Source organism: Calonectris borealis, chromosome 15 (genome assembly GCF_964195595.1).
Source record: "Calonectris borealis chromosome 15, bCalBor7.hap1.2, whole genome shotgun sequence".
NCBI lineage: Eukaryota > Metazoa > Chordata > Aves > Procellariiformes > Procellariidae > Calonectris > Calonectris borealis.
The window spans coordinates 10,818,992-10,844,609 of NC_134326.1; the positions used below are offsets into that span (position 1 = coordinate 10,818,992).

A 25,618-nucleotide genomic window follows, 5' to 3' on the forward strand; every position below is an offset into this window, starting at 1 on the left:
TTCCCCTGTGCCTGCCCGCAGAAGGGCAGGCGGCGGCCGGCTGGGTGGGCTCACCTGAGCTGCCTGTCCCGGCACACGGCCACCATCACCAGCAGGTTCCCCAGGATGGCCATCAGTATAACGGCGGAGATGAAGGTGAGCAGCACGATCTTCTCCGCTACGCCGAAGCCCTCACTTGAACTGGGGAGCACACAAAAAAAGAAAAGAAAAGAAAAGAAGCTGCAGCGGCGCCGGGAGGGGATCGCCCGGGCAGCACCGAGGTGCCAGGCACAAGCAGTCGTTTTGGCAAGCGTGAGAGCAGCATCCCCACGCCCGCTGCAGCGAGGCAGCCTTCCCACCAAGGCCTCAGCACCGTTTCACAAAGAGCATCCACAGAGTATTTATGGGGAAAGCTGCGAGGCTTGTGTTCGTCAGCAGAAAGGCTACCGGCGGAGGATACCCGCAACGCCCGCGGCCGGCCACGTCTCCCAGGGGTGGGTAAGCCGAGGTACGGCAGAGAGCTGAGTGCACTGTGCCTGGCTTCTGAAAGTCCCTTCCAATTCAGAGCCTCTGGATGAAAATGTTTTCATTTACTTTTCACCTCAATAAATAATGTTATTTTCTACGCAGAAGTATTTTGGTTTTCTTTCCTTTTGTTTTTCGATTTTTTCCCAAGGTTTTCCTCAAGATGAGCATTTTACATCTCAAATTTTGAAATCTGCTACATAATCTTTTCCCTCCTTCTCTCTCCCCTTCACTCTGTGCCACAGAACAAGAGGCAGTCTGGCATATTTTTTTTTTCTTTTTCACTTGGCAACTTTTCCTGAATTAGGGAAAAGAAAATAAATTTTTTTTAAAAGGAAGTGCCCAACTTCCCCCTACCCTGACATCAATAATTTCTTTCAGTTAATGAAGAGAAAGAAAAGAAGAAGGAAGGATAACACGTTGGACATATTTTATGTCTGCATTTCTACAAATATCTTGTTAAATGTTTCAAAAAAAGTTGTTGGGGTTTTTTTCGGAGCCTGCAAAGCAGGAAGGGAATACACAGCATGCAATAAATACCGTTCAATTCCTCATAAAATTGGTTTTATTACAAGATTCTGAGCCACTTTTCCTTTAAATCTATTTCTAATTATGTATCCAGAACAAAATGCATCCTAAACCTTCGCTTGCTTGTGTAACTTTCCCTATTACATTACACGGGTGAGAACGGGTGTTTGTTCATGTTATCAAGCGTGGCTAGAAATAAACTGGCATTAAGAGCAGCACTTGACGCTAATTCAGCAGGGAAATTTCTTTACCGTGTATGGAGCTGATATTCGGCACCCAGGATTAATGTTGTGAGATTGTTCAGGTAATTGAAAAATTGAGCTGTTATTCTGTTTTACTTCGACTTGCTCTGGGGTCACTTTTTATTTACTAAATACATTCCAGACTTTTACACTTTATCTCACTGAATTCTCCTGATTTTGACAAAGCTAAAAAAGATTAGAGACTGCTGAGGTCCTGCCGCCACCACCTGTGCCATTTTAATAAGCTTCTAGCCACTGCCTTCACCCTGAGCCTGCACTGCAGAACATCCACTTAACACAATCTCCATTTTTGTCCCTAAAAGCGATGCCACTTCGAGTACGACTTTTTTGCCCACTGCCAGACGCACCAGTGGGTCAGCGGGCAGCCTGCTGAAGCTGGACTCTTCATATTGAGTACGAACATTATCTTAGGAATTCCTTGATTTTCAATGTTTGACAAGGAAATACATCACTGGGTATAGGTTCAGCCAGACTGGTGAGGGTGTTTATGAGCAAATAAAGAAGAGGAAAGGAGATGCCCCGGCCTCACACTAGTTCCATAGAGAAACACAGCACTGGGCAGATACACGCAGGCTCAAAACCAAGAGCAATTATATGGCTATAATAAGAAAGAGGTCCAAGGCAACTGCTTATCTGGCTTCATAAGTGTATGTCCATATGCCAGGCAGTGCTTTCTCACCTGTGAGAGCACAGGTAGCTTTTCATTCCAGATAATCTCCTGTGTTAGAACTGAGAGATTAATAAATGCGACATAGAGTGGACAGTTGGGTGTATGCCACCTCTCTACAAGGTTTTCAGGCAAAAAAGCACTGCCAGGTACATGTCCTTCTGGAGGTGGGTTGTTGGGGTACCAGTGTACCAGGAGAGGGGTACGGGCGTACCCCTCAGGGCGAAGGGTACCTGCTAAGGAAGCGGGTTTTGTCTTGTGTTGGAGTGAATGATCCCAGCCCAGAGGCAAAGGCAAAGGCATGACTGCTTCTTTTGCCCTGCGGGTTTTCAGTGCTGTCAGTAAATCCACTCCTGCTTAATGGCAGAAGGTCTCTGGTGTTACGCTGAAGGGGTCAGATGGAGCCACGGGTTCGCATCCAGCAAGATGCTCATTTTTGTGCAAGCCAATTATGGATGCTAAGATAGGAGAAAGGCAAAGTCAAGATGTGTTTTTATTCAGCATCTGAAAGAGTTTGCACTTAATTAGAAAGAGTTATCTACCGAACTTAGCACAACTTCAGTGAGGGCAATTAAGGTGCCAAGAAACTGGTAGCTCTGGGCAAATCCTTTGGTGCATTCAGAAATGTTGACAAGGCTCTGTCTGAACTAAATGTGGCTTTCCCAGTTTTTATTGGAGAGCGTTGCTTCCTGACGCCTTGGGTCATTAGTTCTTGGACAACTCTTGCAACGAGTGGGTTTCGTGTCTGCAGTTCTTGCAATTACACTGCAATTGTTGCCTACAATTTGCCTACATTAGTTCAGTCATACTTCCTCCCACCTGACAGAAGAAAATCCCTATTGATCAAAAGCATCTGCCTCATCCATCGTCCTGCCTCTGACAGTGGCCTGTAGGAGATGAAATGCCTACACGCACACAGCAGTGCTCCCTCCCATGCTCTCTCATGCCACAAAGGTCTGTGTCACAGTGGGCTTGTGTTTAATAGCTCTCGGTGGATTCCTTTGCCTTCCCCCTCTCTGGCCTGTCTTTTGAACTCTCAGTACATGGTGAACGCTATCTCCAGGCAGCTTTCCTCCTTGGTCTCGTAGTAACTAAATGCAAATGCTAAATGCAAAATCAAACAAATGGCATCAGTTTCTGTGCTTCTCGATCACCAGTGACCACCCCAAATTGCATACACAGACTCCTTCCTCAAATCTAAAGGCAATTGGCATCTAATTCCTTATTTTAACACTAAAATCCCAAGCCACCCTACAGAACTGGTCACTGGCCACACGGCTGCTCCTAGAAAAGGATGTCACTCCCTCCCCGCATCTAGAAATCACTCTACCCCTCTCCCATCCATCTCGATGTACTTCTGATCTGAAAGACCTCATTTCCCCAGTAGCAAAGTCCTGTGTTGAAGATTTTGGGAGGCGGGAAGCTGGGAGCTGCTGACACTGAACCTGCGCTGCAGTAAGGTGCTTTGGAAAAGGGTGAGCAGCCGGGAGCGGGTCCTTCCCTGTGGGCACCACGCACAGGGATGCACAAGGCGATTCCCCTCTGCCGGAGCCGCGCAGACCGCCCTGGGCCAGCGCTGCCCTCCTCCTGCAGATGGGTGCTGCACAGCTGGGCAAGGTCAGACACTTGCCAACATCACTATTTTGAGCACAACCGAATGCCAGCACCTTCATTAATAATGTTCATCAGCAGAAGAAGACACCACGAAAATTAAAGGGAAATGGAAAAGAAACAACTTCAAAGGCGGGTCTCAGCCACAGGCCTTCTAGCTGGGTACCGGGTGGGATGAAAAGCCTCAGGAACAATGGGGATGCCGGGATCAAAGGCACCTTCACTGCCGAGCTGTAATTGTACCTGTCTAAATAAGCCTTCACAATAGGCTGACATCGCTCTGTGGCTGCATCTGTGAAACAAAATGTCAAACCACAGTGAATAGCACCATACAAAAGATGTTCCTTTTCCTCCCAAGTGAGCATGGCAGCACAGACGTGATGGAACGGTGGTAAAGAGCATGATGATGGCTTAGTTTGTACGGAGCCAAGCAGAGAGTTAGATTTATATTTTGTCTTATCTAGCTTTGCCCGTCCTTCTGCTGCTCCCAAACAATTCTCATCACTGCGTCATCTGAGCACCTTGCATCTGCACTCTGCAGCCTGCACAGAGGGGGAGAGACACCCCCCCCGTCCCCGAGCCCTGCGGGGGGGTGAGCTGGCCATGGGCCATGGACGGGGCTTCTCACTCCACCATGCAGTGCCTTGGGAGGGGGGCTGGTGACCGAGCCTGCTGGCTCTTTTTTGGGGGAAGCCCCTGGGTTTTGAGGCTGCCTGCTGAGAGCTCCCTGTCCCCTCCCTGCAGCGAGGACGCTGCGCTGCCCAGCGAAAGGCACTTGGTGTCGGGATACCCCGGGGCCTCGTCCCCGGAGGGAGGCAGAGAGGAGGAGTGAAGCATTTTGATTTGAACTGTTCCTTGAATGAGCTGCTCTGATCCTAACGGGTTTACACCTGGACATAAACGTTTCACAATAATAAAGACAACACGTAGTAAGTGCATGGGTGAACTTAGCTGGCCGCTCACCTCCCGCTGCAAAGCTGCTGTGCCTGTACAGGAGACCCCGACAAACGTCAAGGCTGCCTGCTGTTGCCACCGAAAGGATGCCCCTGTCCCCAGGCACCAGAGCAGGCTCTTCACATCGCCTCGGCTCCTCGGGAGCACCGCAGCCCTTCCGTCAAGGCGCTGCTCCCTCCCCGCCGGCGACAGCACCCACGTGCCGCACCGCCGGGCGAGGCAGCGCGGCAGGGGCAGGCGGGTGCCGCGGCTGCTGGCTCAGAGCACACCGCTCCCCTCGGTGGGGGCACGGGAGGTTCTGCAGGACGGAGGGAGGAGGGAGCTTGAGGGATGCCAGAGGAAAGGGCTCTGGAGGTGGAGAGAAATGATGATTTTCACCATGCAGCTAGGATAGAAATAGCTGGAGACACCTCTATGCTCCTCCTCAGCAGCAGGATCTTCTGCATTGAAGATAAAACTCTGACAGCTGCAAGGAAGTTACAGCTCGGAAGTTATAACTGGCCAAGTTTGGTACTTCGGGGCAGAAGATCGACACTGAATTTCAGCTGGCTTTTCCTAAGCAATGACGCCCGGAGTGCAGGGATGTGGCTTTGGGTGGAAGGGAGATTTGTCCTTGCAAGGCAGGTATTGGCCATCTCCTTGTGTAAGAATCCCGGATATTTTCCTCTTATTTTGACTCATGAAGAAGGACAGAGACCATAATAGCAGGTGAAGACTTAGATCTGCTCTGTGCTCCCAGACGCCTTCCTGAGGGAACAAGCTTATTGCCCAGGACAGAGACCTCCACCCCCTCCAGCCTCCTCAGCTGCAGGGAGCTGCGCAAGTGTAGACACTAAAGAGAATTCCCCACCACAGCTCTTCTTCGGTGCACAGAGATTTTGAGTTTTATTCATCAAAACAATCTCTGGAAATGCCAAAGGAGGCCAGCGCTGAGCCACATTTCACCAGATGTTGCCCTGCTTGAAGACTGAGGGATGCTTCAGCGTCAGCCAGGAAGCAGGGCAATGTTTTAAGCCCACATTTCCCACCCGGTGTACACAGGCAACCCTGCCCTGAAGGTGGTGGCATCCTGGTCTGCACCATTTGACTTGCCTGGCCACGGACCAGGGCTCTGAACGGAGACCAGCTGGTCAAAAACACACACTGGCACACTTGCCTACAGAGCATTTGCTGTGATAATAGTTTCAGAAGCGTTTGGGAGATCTCTCCAAAGAGTATTTCTCTCATGCCGTGTTGTATTGCTCCCCTGGGGAACATTAAATAGGGATATGCATCACTGGGGGTGCAGGAAGGATGTTCATCTGGGCTATGTTTCTGTACATCTGCCTTTTGAATAATCTATCATCGAGTAGGAATATTTGTTAATTATTCAGTCTCAGTAATTCAAAGCTGTTAATAATGGAAGAAGTGGATATTGCTGTAAATTAAAATCAATGGTTCGCATAACATCTTTGATCAAATCTGAGTGCTCTGGCTTCCAAGCATGCTTCCCTGTTTAATAAAGCAGAGATTGATGGGTTTGCTATTATGAGGAAACGAGATTCAGACAAAATGATTGTTGGTTAGTAGGAATATAGAAATCACTTAAGGAAAAAGGTGAAATACTGATGTGGAATGAATGCTTAAAACCCATATATGGACACATTTAAAAGGCTCTTCTGTATAGTCATTAATGTGAGGGAAAAAAAGTGTAATTATTTTTTCAAGCTTGATTTCTACTTTCCTGTAAACACCCCAACTTTTCTAAATGACCTCAAGGGCTTTTGCATATTTTATGCAGCAATTAAACCGCACAGATCAGTCATGTTGGTAAGAACACACACATCGTTCCTCCGGTTTTCGTTACATATGTCACACCCTGACCTCCCTGCCACTGCAGGGGGAAAAAAATCACTAATAATTAGCTCAGTGCTGAGAGCACCTTGGGCACTACACAGACGCTCCTGTGGGAGTGAGAGAGATGGAAAAGGGAGTGAGGGTTGAATAAATAACACTCTTCTTTTGGGGGCAGAGGGCAGCTGATAAAAAGGAGGCTGGATGGCCCATTTCCAAACCGGAGAGGAATAACTCTGCTTGCAGAGGTAACCTGGAGCATCTCCTGGAGGTCGCCAGGGACCGTAGCGAGCACTTCATAACAAAGGACGTGTGTAATTCTCACTGAAGAAGATTAAAAGCTCAGAGCAGTGAGTTTTACCAGGGTAGCCTAGAAAAGAGCTCTCTTCTTGATTTAACAATGGCCTCAAAGTGTATGGGGAATACGTGGAGGAGTCGGTCTGCTTTGTTTTCAACCAAGCCGTGGCTTTTCTCGCTGTAACTCCAGCTGACATGATATTTCATGTAAGTCTTTAACTACAAATAAGCTGTCATTTGCCTTTCCTCCTTTCTACTCCCCTGATTATTCCTAGGCATAAAATCAGAGGCTGAGTGTTAAACACTTAAAAATCAAGATATGCTATTTTATGAGTAAACCTAACAATGCGTGTCTCAGTATAGAAACATGACAATAGGAAAGATATTATTTGATCTATGGATTTCCAGCTGTTACCATATTCTTTTCTACTGCCACCTAAAAATATTAATCAGAAGTCATCATTAATCCAGAATCACAGCATTTCTTTTAATGTCTTCAAATGCTGCACTGCCTGTGCTGCTTCGCTTCAGACTGCGCAGATGGCAGGACAACTTCTAACAGATTCAAATCAATTATGTACTTAACTTCTGTTTCAGAAACAGATTGAAATTAATTAAAGTATTGACAAGCCAGAAATAAACAGTATTCCACGTATCAAAATAACTCAGTCATATGATTAGTTTATTTGAGTGCTTTTTTTTTTTTAAAAAACCAAATAAATTGCAGCGGTGGGGCGGGTGGGAAGGGATGAGGTTTTCTCCTTTTATGCTGGTTGGAACCTCAGAAACATTCTGCAAGCTGACTTGCTTCCACTGAGTTTTAGCCCCGCTCGGCTAAAAACGCACCACACTATTGCAAACAGCAGCAGCTCAAGCAGGACCATGAACGATGAAATGAGGACCCCAGCCCACCTCCTCCTGAACAAAACTACTGGTAACATCACTGATCCTGCACGTCCGCTCCACGTATCTCCTGGAGGCTGAATGCTATAGTGCTTCAGAGAAGTAAGTGTTTTAAGCAGCTGATAATACTGATTAAAATCAATTGTCAAGATGAAGCAAAGAAGACAGGCTATTTAAATGTTTTAAAAATTGCCAGGTGTGGGCTGCGCAGTCAATCAGTACGTGCTAGGAGCGCGCTCCCATTTGGGAGCGGGTGCGTGCTGGAGCTGCCAGACGCTGCCGGACCTCAGGAGACGTCGGGGCCAGAGCAACGGCTCCGGCTCTGCACGCACCTCAGGCTTTGAGAGCGCCCAGATTTGGGCTGACAGGCAAGGCACGAGGGGCTCCAAGTAACGAACCCCAAAAAAACGAGCTTTCTGCTGGTCCATGCAATTTCCCTAGCCTACACCAGCAGAAGTTCCTGCCTTTTCTGGACGGAAATCGGACCTGGGGCTGAAAACTGATCCTGAACAATGCGATCCACCATGACCGTCGTACAGGTGAAGGTCGGAGACCTCAGGAGAGAGACAACAGTGTGCGCAGTTACACGGGAAATGTGCGACAGCGGTAGGAAACAAACCCGGACCCAGTGAGGCTCCGGGCGCTGCCTAAGCCTTAGGGCCTCCCCCCTGGCAGGGAAGTTAGGCGGGAGTCCAGCAGCCTCGTCCGTCTCTACTTTTCATCCAGTGGAGGACGAAACCCTGGCTCTGCTCTTTCCCAGGCAGCAGATCAGGTGTTACATTATGTACACCCACGTGTGGACGGGTATTGCTGCAGGGCTGATGCACGTAAGTACAATCCTTAAAAACCATTAGACTGTCACCTAAAATATAAGCTAAAATTAACTTATGAAATTAGCATTAGATTAAGATCATGGTATTCACATGGAGGAAGGGCAGCTGCTGCAATTACTTTGTTTGGGATCCACTAACAATTACCGCAGGAGAGCTCTTGTGCAAAGCCCTGTGCGATCACAAATCGCAATCTTACACATCTACCTGGAGTTTGCAGGACCCTGGCACTATGTTTTGTTCCTTATAATATACTTTCAAGTCTTTAAATTTTACTCCTAATGCCCCCTTCACATGCTGAATATTCCCCTTTTATTTCCACATAAACATAACAATACTTTTCGGGTATGCACAGTCTACTTATTTTAATGAGGTTACCAAATAATCTACAACGATGAAAAAACCAAATCTCTGGCTTAGACATAGGTAGGAATTTAGACACACTACAAAGTGCAGCAGAGATGATGTAACAATCACTTCTCCTTTGTAAATGCTGAATAAAACCAAAGATCAAACGTGCCTTTAAACAGGAATGTCTTGATCAGTTCCTAATTAGAAGTGCTCCTCAGAAGTAAGCCCACTGCATCTACCAAACTACGTGTCATTTTAATGAAGAACAGAAGATGATGAAAGAAGCACAAAAATAAACGTGACTTGGTATATATTCCATATTAACAATGTGATTATCCTCTATTTTCCAGGTAAGTGGCTGTTGCCTATCTCATGTCAGATGGAAGTCTTAAACAGAGCAGGCTGTATGTTCAAATGACAAATACAACATAGCCATGCTCAGGAGATCTGATTTCCCGGCAGCATTCCCATTAATTGTCATTCGTTTCACTTCCATGTTCTATAAACGTTGAAGGCAGTCTAGTATGTACTTTCGAACAAGAATGTTTGTAATTCAGTTATTGTACAAAAGAATTTTACTTCACGGAGACATAAGCAACATCACCATTACACACACACGTACAGCTATCTCAAGCTTCATCTCAGTAGTTTAGAAACAGGGAGTAACTTGATGCAGAGCTGTGACAAAACCTCCTCTGGCACAGGAGTGAGCTGGAAAAAACAAGGTTTACCCCTTGGACAATAAAAGACAAATACAGCTATTGGCTCTCTAACTTCTGACATTTCCGAGATAGTTTTCCAGTTTCAAGAATCTAGAGGAACGAAAGAGTTTCTTGTTGTTACCCCTGCTAATGGAAGACGTGGCACTGACAAGATAATACATTGATTTCTGGAATACATTTTATTTGAGACCCCCCCCCCGACACCCCGTGTGGCTCTGAGCCACACAAAACCAGCTCCCAGCTCATTCATTACCAGACAATAGCAGGAGGTACTTTCACTTCTTATTTGAAGACAACGTAGGACTGTATGTCCCAACAAGTCTTTTTAAGGCACAGCATGGTGGAGCTCATCATGGTGGAGCTCAAGGTGTGTGCCCCTTGAAGTATTGGCCTGAGTGATTGCCTCGTGTCCCCAGGGAACGGTGTGTCTCCTTAGTCCCTTCTCCAGTGCCACAATTTCTGAACTGCCCAACCAGTTCGCTGTACCCTGACACAAAAGACATCAGTCAAGCAAGATAAAAGTCATCTTTGAGATGTCATGCATTTCCAACTCTGCTACCTCAATTTGAGCTTTATCATGAAGACCAGAGTCTTTGATTCAAGAAGAGAGCACTTAAATTTCTTGTTTTATTTAAACCTCCTTCTACATCCCCAGATAAGTGCATGTTCTGAATACTCCACAAAAGCCTCATCACACTTCTCACTTCAAATAAACAAGAGAGGATGTCAACCTGGGCAAGCAGCAGGAGAGAGGAAAAGCAAACAGCTGGGACCGCTTTGTAGATGGTAAATGCAGACACTCAACTGAGATGCAACCCAGATCCCACCCAGGAGTCACTACCAGCACATTTCCCCGAGGCCAGCCTAAGAGGCTCTGGAAGTGTTTGTTCAGTTGGGATTTCCTTTGGCTAACAGGAGGAATGTCTCACCACGCTCATCTGCAGAAGCCCTTGACAAAGATTCCTAGAAACAGCCGTTCCTGGAGAAGAGAGCAATGCGAAGGGAGAGACCTCTTCCCCACAAAGGAGTGAAATAACCTAGAGGTTTCTTTGTGGCATCAGGTATGGACTCTCCACTCACAGGTTCTGTGAACTTCACGTTTGCTCCACGACTGGGAGCTAGCTGCTGCCTCTCCCAGCGATCTCAGTGCAGGCTGATTTCAAAAGTCTGTTTCAGTTTGATAACTGACCACTTGCAAATAAATTACACCCTGATACGCTGGGTACCACAGGTCTATAATTTTCCCTGCCACTGACTAAGGAAACTAGTCCGAGAGCTGTGAGGGTGTCCTGGTTTTGGCTGGGATGGAGTTGATTTTCTTCCTATTAACTGGTATAGTGCTGTGTTTTGGATGTAGTGTGAGAATAATGTTGATGACACGCTGATGTTTTGGTTGTTGCTAGGTAATGTTTATGCTAGTCAAGGACTTTTCATCTTCCCATGCCCTGCCAGATGTGCAGGGGGCTGGGAGGGAGCATGGCCAGGACGGCTGGCCCAGCTGGCCAATGGGCTATTCCATACCATATGACGTCATGCTCAGCATATAAGGCTGGGTGAAGAAGAAGGAGGGGGGGCGTTCGGAGTGATGGCGTGTGTCTTCCCAAGTAACCGTTACGCGTGATGGAGCCCTGCTTTCCTGGCGATGGCTGAACACCTGCCTGCCGATGGGAAGCAGTGAATGAATTCCTTGTTTCGCTTTGCTTGCATGCGCGGCTTTTGCTTTCCCTATTAAACTGTCTTTATCTCAACCCACGAGTTTTTCTCACTTTTACCCTTCTGATTCTCTCCCCCATTCCACCCGGCGGGGGGGTGAGCGAGCGGCTGCGTGGTATTTGGCTGCTGCCAGGTTAAACCACGACAGAGGGGAAAAAAGAAGAAAAGAAAAGCTCAAGGAGAAAACTGAGAGGTAAAGCCAGCGGCACCGCAGTGATGCTGCCTATGGTGTCCTGGTTCAAGGGTTCGCACCCTCAGGTACGTTCTTCAGACTAGAACATAAGCCATGAAGCTGCATAGCAAAATGGATGACAAACTAAGAGCCCTATTGGACATCAAACCTACTGCCCAGACATACTTGGAAACAAGCAAAGGCCTGGAGAGCTGAAATTTGATAAAATAGAGCAGAAACACAGGGTCAGTTTGAGGGTTTAAAAGCCTACGGAGGAAGAAAGGCCGGGCATGTCAGCTGTACCATGTGGCCCTGTCTGTAAAGTTTTGAGACAAGCGAAGAAGAAAGAGGTAAGGTGCCTGCACCCAGCATCTTAGATCCACCTAGAAAACGACACTGCCAACGCAATGCTCTTTCCAGGTGTCAGAGAAGGGACCGACCAAGCGGAGAGGCCCAAGGCTCAAAAAAAAGACAATAGACTACAACAACCATTTGTTTTTGTGGGTAATTTGTTCCACATCAGAGCAGGGAAACTGGCTCCCAGCCTGGGGTCAGCAGATCCCTGGCAGGGCTGAGCAGCCAGGCTGCTCATCCAGCATCTTCCCATTGGGCTTAAATGCTCTGCTTAGGGGTCTGCAAGGCTGCCAGAAATACAATAGCACCTGCCAATCACAAAGCAGTGGAAACCTTAATTAATGACATTTCTGGAAAGCTGGTGCAGTGCATTTTAACTGAGGATGAGTACAGAAAGCTAGTTTGTTTTGTGAGTTATTTTCTGGCCATTTAAACTTTGTTACTAACTTCAACAGGGATTTCAGGTGAGGGACACTGTTAGCTGAATCAGTTTACAGCTTTGAGCTCCAGTGAAAACTTCTCGTTTACAGTGGGTCACCAAGAGTAATTCAACAGATCCTCATGTTGCTGCGAGGAGACAGCATCAACAAGGGCTTTGAGCGTGGCTTGCAGGGAAAAGTATAAGCAACACAAAAACACTAGGTGCCTGCACTGGACTAGATCCAGATCTGCTGGGCTCAGGAAAGCATACTGAACAGCAGCTGAATTGCAAGAAATAAAACCCCCATGTTTCATCGTAGCTGCCAGCTCTGCCTCAGAATCACATCCCCATTATGGCCCATAAAAATGGAAATTGCGAATAATGGCAGTAATGGGACCAAATCTATTCCAGCTGCTTGGGAATGGAGAAAAAAACCCATGCATTCTTCCACTCTAGCATTAGCAGTTTAATTCCCAAAGAAGTAAGGCAGTCTATTAATTTTCCAGGGATGTCTACCAGCGAAGAGGAGGTTCGTATCTTGATGCCCAGGCCCCACAGAAGCTTCTCTGGCAGAGGCTGCAAAGGGAACAGCCCGTGTCTCCCACCATCTCCTTTCCACAGAGTAAACTCAAAATCTGTCTGGACTCCCGTGACATCCTCTACTTGCCCTAGTCCTCCAAGCAGCCGAGCCCCCGGCTGAGCCTGCTCAGGAACATGTCACAGCTCAGGGGCAGCTCCCTCACCACTCCGCTCTCAGTCCTGAGAGCTTCTTGACTAAATTAACATGAACCAGGTCCTTCTTTTGTTGGATTTATTTATTCTCCTATTACACTCCCTGGTGAGTAGACAATAGCCTGTTCTCAGATAAGTCCTCAGAGCTCTCAGGAAGTTCGTGAGATGAGGAAGCCCTGGACAGGTCTCCAGACTAGCCTACTGACAGTGAGCAATGAGCTGGCCCATCACCACAGCCCTGTGGTCTATGTGGAAAGGAGGCTTTGGAAACAAGTAGACTTTGTAGTTTCAGGTCCTGGCCTTTAAGGCAAAGTCGAACAGAACTTAAATGCCAACAGATATAACTCTGGAGATACAGAGATGGGAAAAAAAAAAATCATCTGAGCTCTAGGAGCCAACTGGGAGCTTGGGTGATTTTCCAGATTAGGCTAAGGAACTGGGGACTAAGTGAAGTAAACTGATATCACGCACATTTGACATCTGGAACTGACTTCTTTTAAAAGAACTCAGAGTCATCAGGACATGCTCTTGCCCAGCACTATAACCACTGGAGTCTGCTTTTACCTCTGCCTGGTACCCTGCTGGAGCAGTGACCCGATATTCCCACAGGGACAGCGCTTGGGCTGGGGAAGTCACATAGGGAATGAACAAGCAGATACTGGGTGCATTAAAGCTTTGAGGGCATTGGAAAAGCAAGGAGCATGTCTGTGCCTACTGCTAGGTAGAAATACTCTGTGCCTGTTCGCAGAGCCACAGTTAGAGATGAGCTATGAGATAAGGCCCCAACCCAGGGAGGGGTGACAGAAGACAGATACGACCCCAAAACAGCCATGACATGTTTCTTCTGCTTTCATGTAGACATGAGCTCATGTGCCCTGGGAAGGGAAAGGCCCTGCTCGATTCTCTCCCTCTCCTTCACTCGGACCCATCAACAGATGGATGGCCAAATATTTAACAGCACCCTGCTCATCCCACCCCTCACTAGCAGCAAGCAGAGCCCTTTTCTTTCTCCTTCACTCCTCTCTGAGCTTACGGCAATGCCAACGTGCAGTTGAAAGGTCAGCTGCTGGTCCATTTATCACAGGTATACCAGCACAGAGCCAGAAACCCAGCTTCTGCCCCCAGCAGTCCTCTCCAATATTGATATTCTGTTTCTAATGCTTTTTTCTGCAAGGATGCGTGCGTTTGCTTTTTTTTTTTTTTTTTTTAAAGTTTCCAGATTTACTGTTCCTGAAATGTGAGAAATAGAAGGGCATCTGGCAAGCGTGAGATTGAATTCTCCCTGCAGTCCAGGCATCATATCTTGGGAAGGATTTGAGTTGCATAAGGCTATACTAAACTTTCAGCAATTCAATAGCAGGCAGAAACTGCATCAACTACAAAAAGTCACCTGCAACAGGCAGACTCTTCACCTCTCCACCTCCTATGCACGTGCTTAAAAGTAGAGTAGTTTGGCTTCCAGTGACTTGGTTGGTATTGAGGGATACACGCACAAGAGCTGAAACTGCCTCTTTGCAAGTCCTTTTGCAAACGTGAGCCAGCAGTTCACAGCACTAATGGCACTCCCATGGTCTGCTACATTTTTCAGTATGCCTCAAGCTGGGGTTTTTCTTTCTGCCCCCCCCCCCCTTTTTTTTTTAATAACTTGCCCTACAATGGGTTCACCCCCAAACAGCCAAGAACTCCCTGAAAGCTTCATCTCCACAGGGTTCCTGTCCGTCAGATGGCAAAGCTTACGTTCAGACAACGGCTTTTACTTCACGTTCTGACTTTGGGAGGCAGAGGCTGCTGCTCAGAGGACACGTGGTGGCAAGTCCTCGGTGAACAGATGGGGCCAGACAGTAAGTTCAGCCAGCGACTGAGGTTCAGACCTCTGACTGTTTGCCAGACCAGGGAGTCACATCATTGATAATTCATTGCCAGTACAGAAAGGGTAAAATAAATAGTGGAAGACTGAACTAGGTAAGAAGAGGAGCACATTTCTTATCTGCATCGTAGATGCACTCTGCTCCAGGGTAATAGTCTATCAACAGTCATTTATACTACCTGATAGCAGGTCCTAGACACGTGGCCAAGCAACTAGCACAAAATGTTTTGCTGCAGCATCCTTCATATCTGAGGTAGTAGAAATGCTCTTTCCCAAGCAGTGAATGGCTCGTTCTGCAGCCGCGCACACTATTGCGGCAGGATCTGGAGTAGGTAACAGCTCACGGCAGCTGTCAGCATCGCAGCCCTATTCCCAAGACAGCATTCCCAGAAGAGGTGTCTACCCAAGACCTCGGGACTGTCTTTCTGCACTTCTCCAAAAGCAATTTTAACTCACTGAGAGGAGAGCAAAAGCCATTAGATTTCCACCTACAGCCAATACCCTTTGGTTTTGAGACACATCATCATGTCTGCTCTATAAGGGAACACAGCTCTGTCAATCTGACAATTGAATTGAATTTTGCCAGCCTAATGCTGAGGGTCAGCCTTGAAAAGTCAAGGAGGGTGTCCTGGGAAGCCCCTGGCTCCGCAGCTGCCAGCCTTGCCCTTCCAGGCAGCCGGCGTGGGCAAAAGCTGGCCACAAGGTCCAGCCCATTCTCCTGCTCTGGGCAATCTGCTGCTTTCTAGGGCAGCTGCCCATTTTTGCCAAGCCCTAGAGCCAGGTCTGCCCCAGGATATCCCAGGCTTTGGGACTATTTTAACAGCCTTCCACAGCCTCTTCCAAATCTTCACTAGCTGCCACTCTGTGCAGAGGCACTGAAGCTAAAGAAAGGGTGTGCCGAAAGACATCAAAAAGTTAATTTTTATGGCCCAGCTCTTTGTCAAGGGCATTTTCGTCTGCACAGATTCCTCAGGGCACACTAATAAAAGCAGAGTGAAACATCGCAGAAGTGCATGACAGCCTTACCTTCCTGGGGGGCTCAGCGCACGCAGACAAATGGTGGTGCTGCCCCTCTGCCTCTGCACCCTCTAACTTATTTCAGAGAGTATATATGTCTCACTTGCTCCACAGCTGCCGTCAGGGAGCACACTATTAATTTGCAGAAGCTGGAGCCAGGCTTAAAAATTCCATTAATTAAGTGTTGGCGGAGGTGTTTGGAAAGACGTTCTGATAAATATAGTGCTATAAAGTGTTTCCCTAGAAACTGAGAAAAAAGTTGAACAATATGAAAAGTACCCAGGCTGATAACAGCCATTGCTCCTGCTGAGCGGTGCCTGGGCTGCAGGGAGCATTCTGCAGAGAGAACTTCTTTTGCAGGGCTTTTTTGGCTACCGAGGGTTTTTGGTTGGTAGCACAAAAATATGAAGGTGAACCTGTACACCATGCCTTGCTTCCCTGTGCCCTCCTGCTTCGCCCCTCTTCTTGCACCCGGTGTCGGCAGATGGGAAATGCTCTGCGAAGGCTATGGCTGCAGATTCAGTAGTGCCCCATGCAGTTTAGTGCTCCCGGCTTGTGGGCTCCTTCCCAGGGGCCCCTGCTGTGCCCGACCACCCCAGCACCCCCAGGCACACAGAGGCTAACCCCTCCAAAGCCAGCAACCGGCCATCTTTCAAACGGCTACTTATAAAATGGTTCATTTTGTTCAACAGCACAGCTTATATATAGTCGTATCTACAGCTGATGTAAATCAATACTGTTAAGTTTTGCCTCATAAGGGATCTGTAGGGTTTTACTTCGCTCTTTTCTGGCACCATGTGTTCTGCCTGCCATTATCCTCAGGAGAAAATGCACTCATCCACATCAGCTCAGCAAGCAGAACAGGACGTTATATCACTTGTGTACCAAGGGATGAAAACACTCAGCTCCCGTCTACGTGCTCCTCTGATCGCTGCACCGTTCCTGCCTGGGGGACGCAGGCGGAGAAGACAGGGCTCTGCAGAAAATCTTCTCAATCAGTATGTCTGTCTCCACAGAAAAGCACGAGCAAGTACCTTTCTTGGATGGATGCTGCAGGTATTACAGGAGGATTAGAGTTGATCTTCCCTTAGAAAGGGGACTAGGAGAAGAAGCGTGCTCTAGGCTGATTCTGGCCTGTTAAATGACATTTTAGCCTGGTATTTCTCACCTGAACAGAAATGTGACCAAAGAAGTTGAGATAAACAATGATTTAATGACTCAAAGTGTAGAAGCTGGAGAGGTTTTGAAAAAAAGCTTGTGTATATCTAAGAATAAACACTTATATTGCAACCTGCTGGAGGAATCTTAAGCGCTTTGCTTTCTGTGAATCCCCACTGGGAGGGCACTCGGAGCACACAAGCTCCTTCCTAAACCTCTTCCGTTTTCTACGCTTTGGGTCATTAAATCAGATGCTTATTTTGTTCCAACCACTCAGCACAGCCTCCCCCTTGCCCAAACGGCCACCTCTGCTTTCAGCCAGTTTTCTGCCTGTCCTGCCCCACTGCTCAGTCCTCGCTGCTGGCTGCCAGTGTCCTGAGCGAGGGGAGCACAGGGACCGAGGGCACGCACCCACTCCTCTCCTGGGACATCCCTTCGCTACTTCTGGGGCTTCAGGGATGGAGCTCTTTGGGTCCCTCTCTCTCCCACCACTGACTATTGCTCCTGCTTCTCCCCGGGTTTGGATGGGGAGAGGAGACCTAAGACCTTCTCTGCCTCTTTCCGCATTCAGCCATCCTGCCAGCGTACCAGCTTTAGGTAACGAACCCGTCTTAGAGCCAGCCATCAATGGCATCGCTTCTTGGGGTCCATGATGAAAGGAGCCTCTTGGGCCATCACAGCAAGGCTGCAGATTTGGGACTCACTCAAACATACAACTTGACTCAAGAGGGCATATCAACAAGAAGGTCTGTTGTCAGAAATAATGTTCACTATGCCTCTGTATGAGGACTTTGGGAACAGCAGCTGTGTTAAAAAATGGAATATTTTCTTTGCTTCCAAACAAACACAACTAATTCAACCAATTTGATTCCTTGTTCCCTCACCTTGCTTCTCATTTCTCAAAGCCAAGAGAAGATTAATGAACCCCACACAGTACTGCTGGAGGGCTCTGCGTTTTTCAGAATACTTCAAGCAACAAAAATATCTTCAGCAACAAACTGAGAAAACTAAAGCTGATAAAGCCAAGTTTGGAAGCAATTAACATCAATCTAAAATTCAGCTGTTTTGGGGGCTTAGCTTAAAAATAAAAAGCAATTACTGTTGTGACAAACTAAAATAATACATTGTTTCTCCATAGTTGATTTAGCAAAGGGAGTCTGCCTTCACCAACTGCTACAAGAAAAAGGCTTATATAAAAGCTATTTACTTGCACTAAACGTTCTCGTGATTTTTTTTTAAAAGCGTATTTCTCAAGAGCATAATGGCCTCTCCCCAACACCTGAGGAAGCAAGAAACCTTTGTACAGTGTGAAGTACACAGAGCAGCTCTGACCACACTCAGAGGCACCCATTCAAATAGCAGAGGTTTCTCCTTGTTGCCCAAGAGGTGAGAAGAGCTCCGGCCAGCAGAACCACGGCTCTGCTCGCTTGGTCCTGGCTGTAAATGCCAGGCAGCTGCTCCTCCACTTCTCCCCTCCCAGCTACGGACCTGAAGAGCAACACGGGCTGCTAGTGCTGGAGCTTCTATGGGACTCCAGTTGTCACAGTGGGGAGAATCAATCAGTCTTGAAGATTTGCCCAAGGACCTACGAAGAGTTTGCTGTGAGAACTGGAAAACAACCTAGTTCTCAAAGCCCACAGCACAGCCTTTGGGGTTAAAATGCTAACAGAAATATTTAAAAAGCTGCCTGAAACACAATTGTGCGGTCAATATTTAGCATGCAATAGTAGGGTGCTTGCCCTACATCAGCCAGCACATGAAAATCAGTTTGCAGCTTTTGAGAAATGTTCAGATTGCCTCTCGTTAGTAACTGCAACTTCCCAACCTGTTGCACTGTTGTAAACCAGCCCAGAGCCTGCCTGTGCCAAAAGCTCTTTCAGAAAGCTTGAGCCAATGGTTTTCAAACTGTGCCAGCAGAGCAGCTCCGAGCAGTTAACTGAGTAAAGCATTTGAGCACCCTGCAGCTCGAGGGTGGTGGGAGATTTGCAGAGCTGCATCACGAAGAGTCCTCTGTGGTGCCTGGTAAGCTAAAATTGAGGCAGCCCAGGAGCTAGAAATGCTGGGCTGGCCAGGCAGCACCCATAGCAATGGGATGAATGAATGAACGATGAGCGCCGGACTTCAAAGAAGGGAAAATGCACAAGAATGGCCAACCACGCCATTCAGAACTGGCGTAGATTTGAGTCACCTGTGCTCCCAGCAATGTAAAGGAGTCAGATTTAGCTGCTACGAGAGAGGGACTGGCATGCCGACGGGAAGCTTTACTTCATTCCTGGCTACGGGGAATGCCCTGTAGTGAGATAATGAAAGTCTTACCAAAGGTCTAGGAAGGCTTTAATAGTCTTTAATAAGGCCATTGCTCACTCTCTGTGCACGGCACGTTTGCAGCCTACACTGGCAAGTGCCCAAGAGAAGCAGAGTCCTCCCTGTTGGGGCCCCTCTGGATTGCTCAGCGAGGTCTGCAGGTGCCGTTCTTGGTACATGGAACCTCCTCTCTCAGTTTTCATGGGCAGAGTTATTATGTACCTACCCGCACCCTGTAAGAGCCAATTGCCTGGTTTGTACACAGAAAAACAAGAGTCCATGGACTCCCAGGTGACTTCTGTACAGACAAACTATGTCTATTTTAGCTGGTAATTTGGCACAACAGGAGCAGATCAAAGCAGTTGGTACTGTGGCCCCTGCATCTCCACTCTATGCAGGACGTGGGGGGATATTTTGGATTAGATTTAGCCTAGTCTCCCTGCCTGCACGTCCCCACCATGCCTGAATGTGGAAGCTGCATGGTTTGAGCCCATGCTTCAAAACCTTTAGTCCTCATTGCGGACTGCAGAGCGCGTGGTGCAGAGCTGCTGGTTTAATGTCTTCCAAGAGGAATGTAGTTCACAAGTCCCCTTGCTAAGTGCTGTGTGATCTGAACTGATACACCACGTGTGGGGATGACCAGGGAATTCACCTTACTGCTGCTCGGCACCGAAATGCAAGCGTAGGCACAGTAAAACAAACTGCAGCAAAGCCACCTCTGTGCTTATTTTCTTTTTGTGCCCAAAGAGGTTCAGCCTTTTTCCATTTTCTCCGAGGCTGTCAAAATCATTGTGTTTGTATGAAAGTGAAATTGTCTAATGCACCAAAAACCAGAAAAACTGAAGTGCAAACGTGTTTTGAAGGTTTGCACAAATTTACAAGAACCATGGGCATGAGCGGGCAGGGCAGCAGCCTGCTTGCCAAAACCCTTGCGCCAGCTCTGGCTCCAGACAGAAGATTCAAAGTGGTTCGTCACAACCTTCAGGTGGAGGAAGAGGTTTGTGCCCCTGGGGGCAGCAGTGAAGGCACCTGCAGGAGCTCCGGCCCTTTGGCTGGGGGCACCAGCAGCAAACAGGCTACGGGTCACACGTGCCCGCGGTGCTAGGGCGGGTCAGCGGGACGGACCGCTGTACTCTTGTGTGTGGTGTGCCCAACTAATATTTTTATAAAGTTGTTGGAAATGAAGAGAATAAAGGGAACGGCTTTTTTTTTTCCCATACTCTAACCAATTCAAGGGTTTGAGTTTTCATTCCAAAACCCTTGACAGTATCTCATTAACCTACTGCCTATAATAAATGGGTTCAATAATAATCACCAAGTCACATGAAATTAAAAAATTCTATAAAATATAAATCGGAAATACTTGCGAGGTCATTTATTTTTCTACTCTAGAATTAGAGAAAATGAGGTCTGCCACCCCCCTCGGCCGTGATTAATACTAGTCCCAAAGCAGACTGTCTAAAATTTCCAGGAATGTCTCTCTAACCTCGCACTGCAGCATTTGTAAAATTCATAACCAAATTTTTCCACAGAAATAAAACAGTTGTACAGTTGAATCTGCCTGCAGTGCTTCAGGTAGCTACAGAGATGTAAAGCCGCTCATCACTTGGCACCCTCTGGGGCACCCCACCAAAACCTGTCGAGGGCAGGAGCCCTGCGCCCACAGCCATCCCAGCTGGCTGGAGCAGGACAACTGCGGCACTTGTGGCTCTGAGCCGAAGAGCGACATGCTGTTTCCACAGGGCTCAGCTCTAAACAAAGTCAACCTGACCCTCTCTCCTCCCATCCTGCTGTTGTCCCCACGTTGTCAAAGCATCTCTCATTTCCCCAAGCTTGGCTCCTCTTCTCGTGCTTCCCACTGGAGCATCCCTGAGCCCCGCAGGGATGGGGAGGGGGGACCCAAGTGCTCCCACCTCTCAGGCTCACCACGTGCAGCTCTGGAAAACAACACGTGGAAGCCCCCAGCTTCGACAGAAAACATTCAGTATTTCACATCTCAGCAAAAAAACTGAAATCAGGGCAGATAAAGGAGGAACATTAGCTACTTACTGGTAGCTGACAAAAGCAAAGCTCTCAAAACAAAAAATTCATGGTTTGGACAAGTGTGGAGTCAAAATAAAACTATGTGCCTACCACAAAGTCTGTTTATGCAACCAATCACACACAGGACTGCCTTAGTCCAGCTCAGAAAGAGCCCCTAGGAACAAAAGAATAAAATCATTCCTGAAGTATGGCGAAGTGAGATCTGACCACAGTGTTTGATCAAAACAGCTGGGGAACGGTGAATCAATATTGATTCAGGAGAGCTTTCAAATTCCCATGGATTTTCATTCATCAGATCCCCAGGAATACCTTGTGTTGCCTCTTTTAACATCTAAATGGGCAGTCGGATGAAATAATTCACCCAACGAGAATTTCCCCCTCAGAGATCCTTCCACTGCCCTGCCAGGGTCAGACCACACCAGCCGGCCGCACTAACCAGTCTCCAGGAGAAAGCGGTCTCTTGAGGGACTCTTTCCAAAAAACCTTTCCCCAGGGCATTTTCCGCAGCAAGCCGACCGAAGGAGACCCCCCAGCTCTGCCCAAACCCCCTCCTCCCAAGCACTTCTCATTGCGTTCAGGCTACATCACATATCGGGAAGTATCACAAGTAGGAAGAGAAAGCCTAATTCTGATAGGAATCAATTTTATTTGGGTTTGGGTTTTGGGGGTTGGGGGAAGGGTGGGGTTTTGACTGGGTTTCTTTTGGACCAGGATTAGGAGTGATTGGAATTATAGTAAAATTCAAAAATAGAAAGAAACAGATAACAGTCTGTTGGTTCCTACAAATACTGAATTACAAAACTCCAGTAGATCACTTCAAAACATCCATGTTTGGTCAGACTTACTCAGTGTCTGTCTCCACCAGTGGCAAATAGCACATTACTGAAAAAAATATATGGGTAAGGTAAATATAACGTCATACTTCCCTCCTGGTATAGCCTCCCTGTGCCAGGCACTTGTGGTCCAGGCACTTGCTGAGCCAGTTTCTCTGTGCCCCCTGGTGTTTATGAACTGACAGACTTTCCTTCTATGAATGATCAAATGTACAATGGGGAATTTTTTTCACCATCGTGAGAAACAGAGGATTTTTTCCTAGCGTCTTTAGAGGAAGGAAAAGATTGTAGGGAAAATTGCCTGGTGTCAGCACCTTAATCCCCTTTTCAGAGAAACAGCAGCAGCCTACGCATTTAACTACACTTCTGGTATTAAAAAGGCAAGACAAATTTCATTAAGCAAAACACATTACCCCTCAGCATTGATTACCGGGTTATAAATGCGAGCTGCTAAGTGTGCATTAAAGCAGCAACGTGGAGCAGCTGGTGATTTTCCCAACACTTGAGTAGGTGAAAGAAGACCAGAGATGTTCTCTCTGATAGTACAGCACTTTGAGGAGGCTCATTAAGAACAGAAATTGTCTTTGAAAATGTGTTATCTTGTTCTGTGCATGCAACTAGAGAGAGTGGGTTGTGGCTTGCACAGAGGCACATCCCAACCTGAAAGCCCAAGAGCTAGAAAGCTGCGAGGACAGGGTGGCACGGCAGGATCCCCTTTGAGGTGTAAGACCCCGTTCCCCTCCCTTCTGTACTGCGTTTCCTCCTGATCTCTGTTCCGTAACTCCTTAGGGAAAGGTTTCCTGGAAGACCGGAGTACATACATTCGATCTGTCTCTATCAGAGCAATTTTCTCCAAGACATTTCCCCACGTATTTGCCACTTGAGTGTCCAGGCAGGGGAAGGGTGAAGGATTACTCCCCAAAATAAAAACTTGAGACATCAAAAAGATAATCCCTGAGTGGATTTTAAGTAAACTCTTTGTGGAAACATACATCTGTCATTGCAACTGGAATATTGCTTCCTCCTGTGTCTGGGCCAGCAACATGGGTTTGGTCAGAAGTTTGATGTCCTTGTGTGAAGTGGGTTTGGTGGGTCTCAGTTCAGCTCCCTACACAGTTCAGCATCAGCAGCAGCCTGGGCAGTCAAAAGGCCAAGAAACAAAAGGGACAAATCCTAGTCCTACAGAAAGATCCTGCAGATCACACCAGAGGGAGAATGGCAGAGCCGATGCCAGCCCTGTGTCCCGGGGACAGCTGCAAACAGGATCTCCAGCCTTTTTGAACAATTTCTGTTGGCATCACACTTCCAGGATCAAAATGATCCATACCGAAATTTGTCTTTCACTAATACCAGTAGTGTGCCCAGGGGTTTGAAATGACTTCAGAGATGTCATTTTTTTGCTTGCCCCAGTATAAGGCAGCAGAGGTGAGGTTGTAAGTTTTTAGACCATTGCACCAAAAAAACCCCCTAGGATCAGACTTTCAGCAGGCACAGATGGGCTTGTGCCCGGTCTTTGATGGGGCCCCATCCATCCTACTGCAAGGAAGTCCTTGACTTGGCTACGCCACATCTGCCATTTACACAAATAACAGGGTGACACTACATCCTCACAGAACTCCAGGAAACCCCAAACCAGACATTGCTGCATGAGCAGAGACCTTCATCTACAGGCAAACAGAAAATACCGTCCTGCAGCTTTCCAAACACACCGTCCGGCCACTGCCCCCCGCAGCTCACCAGCTGGACGAGGCGCGGTACAGGGGAGCCACGTAGGTTATCCTACCTCACATTAACATCGAGTTCTTCCATCACAGGCAATAAGCATAGGTAGCTGGGAGTTCAATGTCCATAGAAGAGACCTCGTCCTGCAGTGGAGAGAGTTAGAAAGGACAGTTATAAGTTACAGGATCTCTCACAGATGCACATTTACCCCAGTGAAGACACCCATAACGCTGCATTTTGCCCCCCTGGCCTGGCTTCTTTTGAAAACAGAAGTTATGTAGATGTGTCAAAATGAAGTCACACCATTGCGTAGAGCTGACATAACACAATTTTCTGTAATCTACCCGACGTATTTGTATCTCACAACACTAAGGTGCATGCCTGGAGGCACGAAATCAAGCTGAAGTGATAACCCTTTGTGGCTGTGTATACACCACCCATTCAGGCATAACCTAGGGCTAACAGGGCGCTTCAAGGGCCCAGGGGAACACTGGCTCTACTGAAAATAACAAAAAAAATCCCCCCTTTTATGAGCGAAGTCAGGTCTTCACCTGGAAGCTAAGATCAACCTTTAATCCACTCCATGATCATCACTTCTCCCGGGGACTTCTCGGATTTAGATTCCCAGAGGATGTTTCAACTGCAGCAAGGTAGTAAAATACTGCAAGGGCTGCTACACTGGCACAGAGAAAAGGCTCTTCTGGCCAAATATTCAGTTTCCATAGGGGTGAGGAGAAGCTGCACAGGCAGAAGTCGTAAGAAACAATGCATAGGATACAGATCACACCTAAGACTCCATCTGCCACAGCCCTCTGCAGACACCGTGCCTCACTTGTTGAAAAACCCCATTCTGTGTAGTGCCTCCTCAGACGGTAACAGCTCCTTCCCTCTAATTACCACAAATGAGTTAGTAGGGAAATAATTTCAAAAGACACGAACCCAAAGCATTATACCAGTACACACAGCATACCATGCTGTACCCAGTGAGCTCTGGGTGCTGGTGTGGGAAGGGACACGCACAAAAATACCACGGGTCAATCTGCCCTGTCCTTCTGCAAGCGAAACCCCCAACGACCTCAAAGAAATCCGCCTGTATATTTTGTCAAAGACTCTCACAACTGAAATAGTCTTATTTCTAGAAATAAATGCAAGCAACATAAATTACTAATACAGGTACCATTCTTGAGACTTCTTCTCCAAGACCAACTTTTTATGAAGTTTATGCAAATATGTTGCGTTGCAATTCTGGTGACACCGAGGAGCTGAGCACCGTGATACAACTGACCTCTGCCAGCCTACGCTCACGTTCAAAGTTACATGCGACAGCATGCACACATGTAAGCTGCACTGGACCTAAGAATTTTCACGGTAACTTCCAAAGTTACAAAAAAGTAGTCTAAATACAATCAACTGAAGAAGGCTTGCAAAACCTGGCTGGGAAAACACAAGCGAGAATGCTTGGTAAATTAGTTTCTGTTTTTACACAAAATTAAAACATTGACTTACCACTAAATTAAAATAGGTTTCCTGTGACACTATATTGTACAGCCTTATGAATACTTAATAGCAGTACTGTAATTACAAAGAACTAAAAGATTTGCAGCTCAAGTTAAAATAAATGTACTTACTCCCAGTAACACTAAGTGATATAAATATTAATGGGATTTTTGATTCTATCAAAATTCCATCATGACTCCAAAGAAATGAATGCACCATCTTAATAAAGAGTTTGTGTATTTGCTGCTCTTAATCCAGTGGAAAAAATAGGGTAAGTTTCTGAGCACTTCAGACTGTTGATTGCCCTTTGTGGTACGTCTCT

The 25,618-nt window shown here is 47.2% G+C and overlaps 1 protein-coding gene across 1 annotated transcript in view; it reads right to left on the reverse strand.

Annotated features, from left to right (window-relative positions):
• The window catches only part of HTR4 (5-hydroxytryptamine receptor 4), a 97,659-nt gene extending 73,745 nt beyond the window's left edge, over positions 1-23,914 (reverse strand). The window contains exons 1-2 of the mRNA XM_075164176.1: positions 23,861-23,914; positions 55-180 (exon numbers count right to left, since the gene is read on the reverse strand). Of these exons, the coding sequence (XP_075020277.1) occupies positions 55-180; positions 23,861-23,886 (152 nt within the window). The 5' untranslated portion in view covers positions 23,887-23,914. The remainder of the gene's footprint in view (positions 1-54; positions 181-23,860) is intronic.
• Between the last annotated feature and the right edge of the window lie 1,704 nt (positions 23,915-25,618).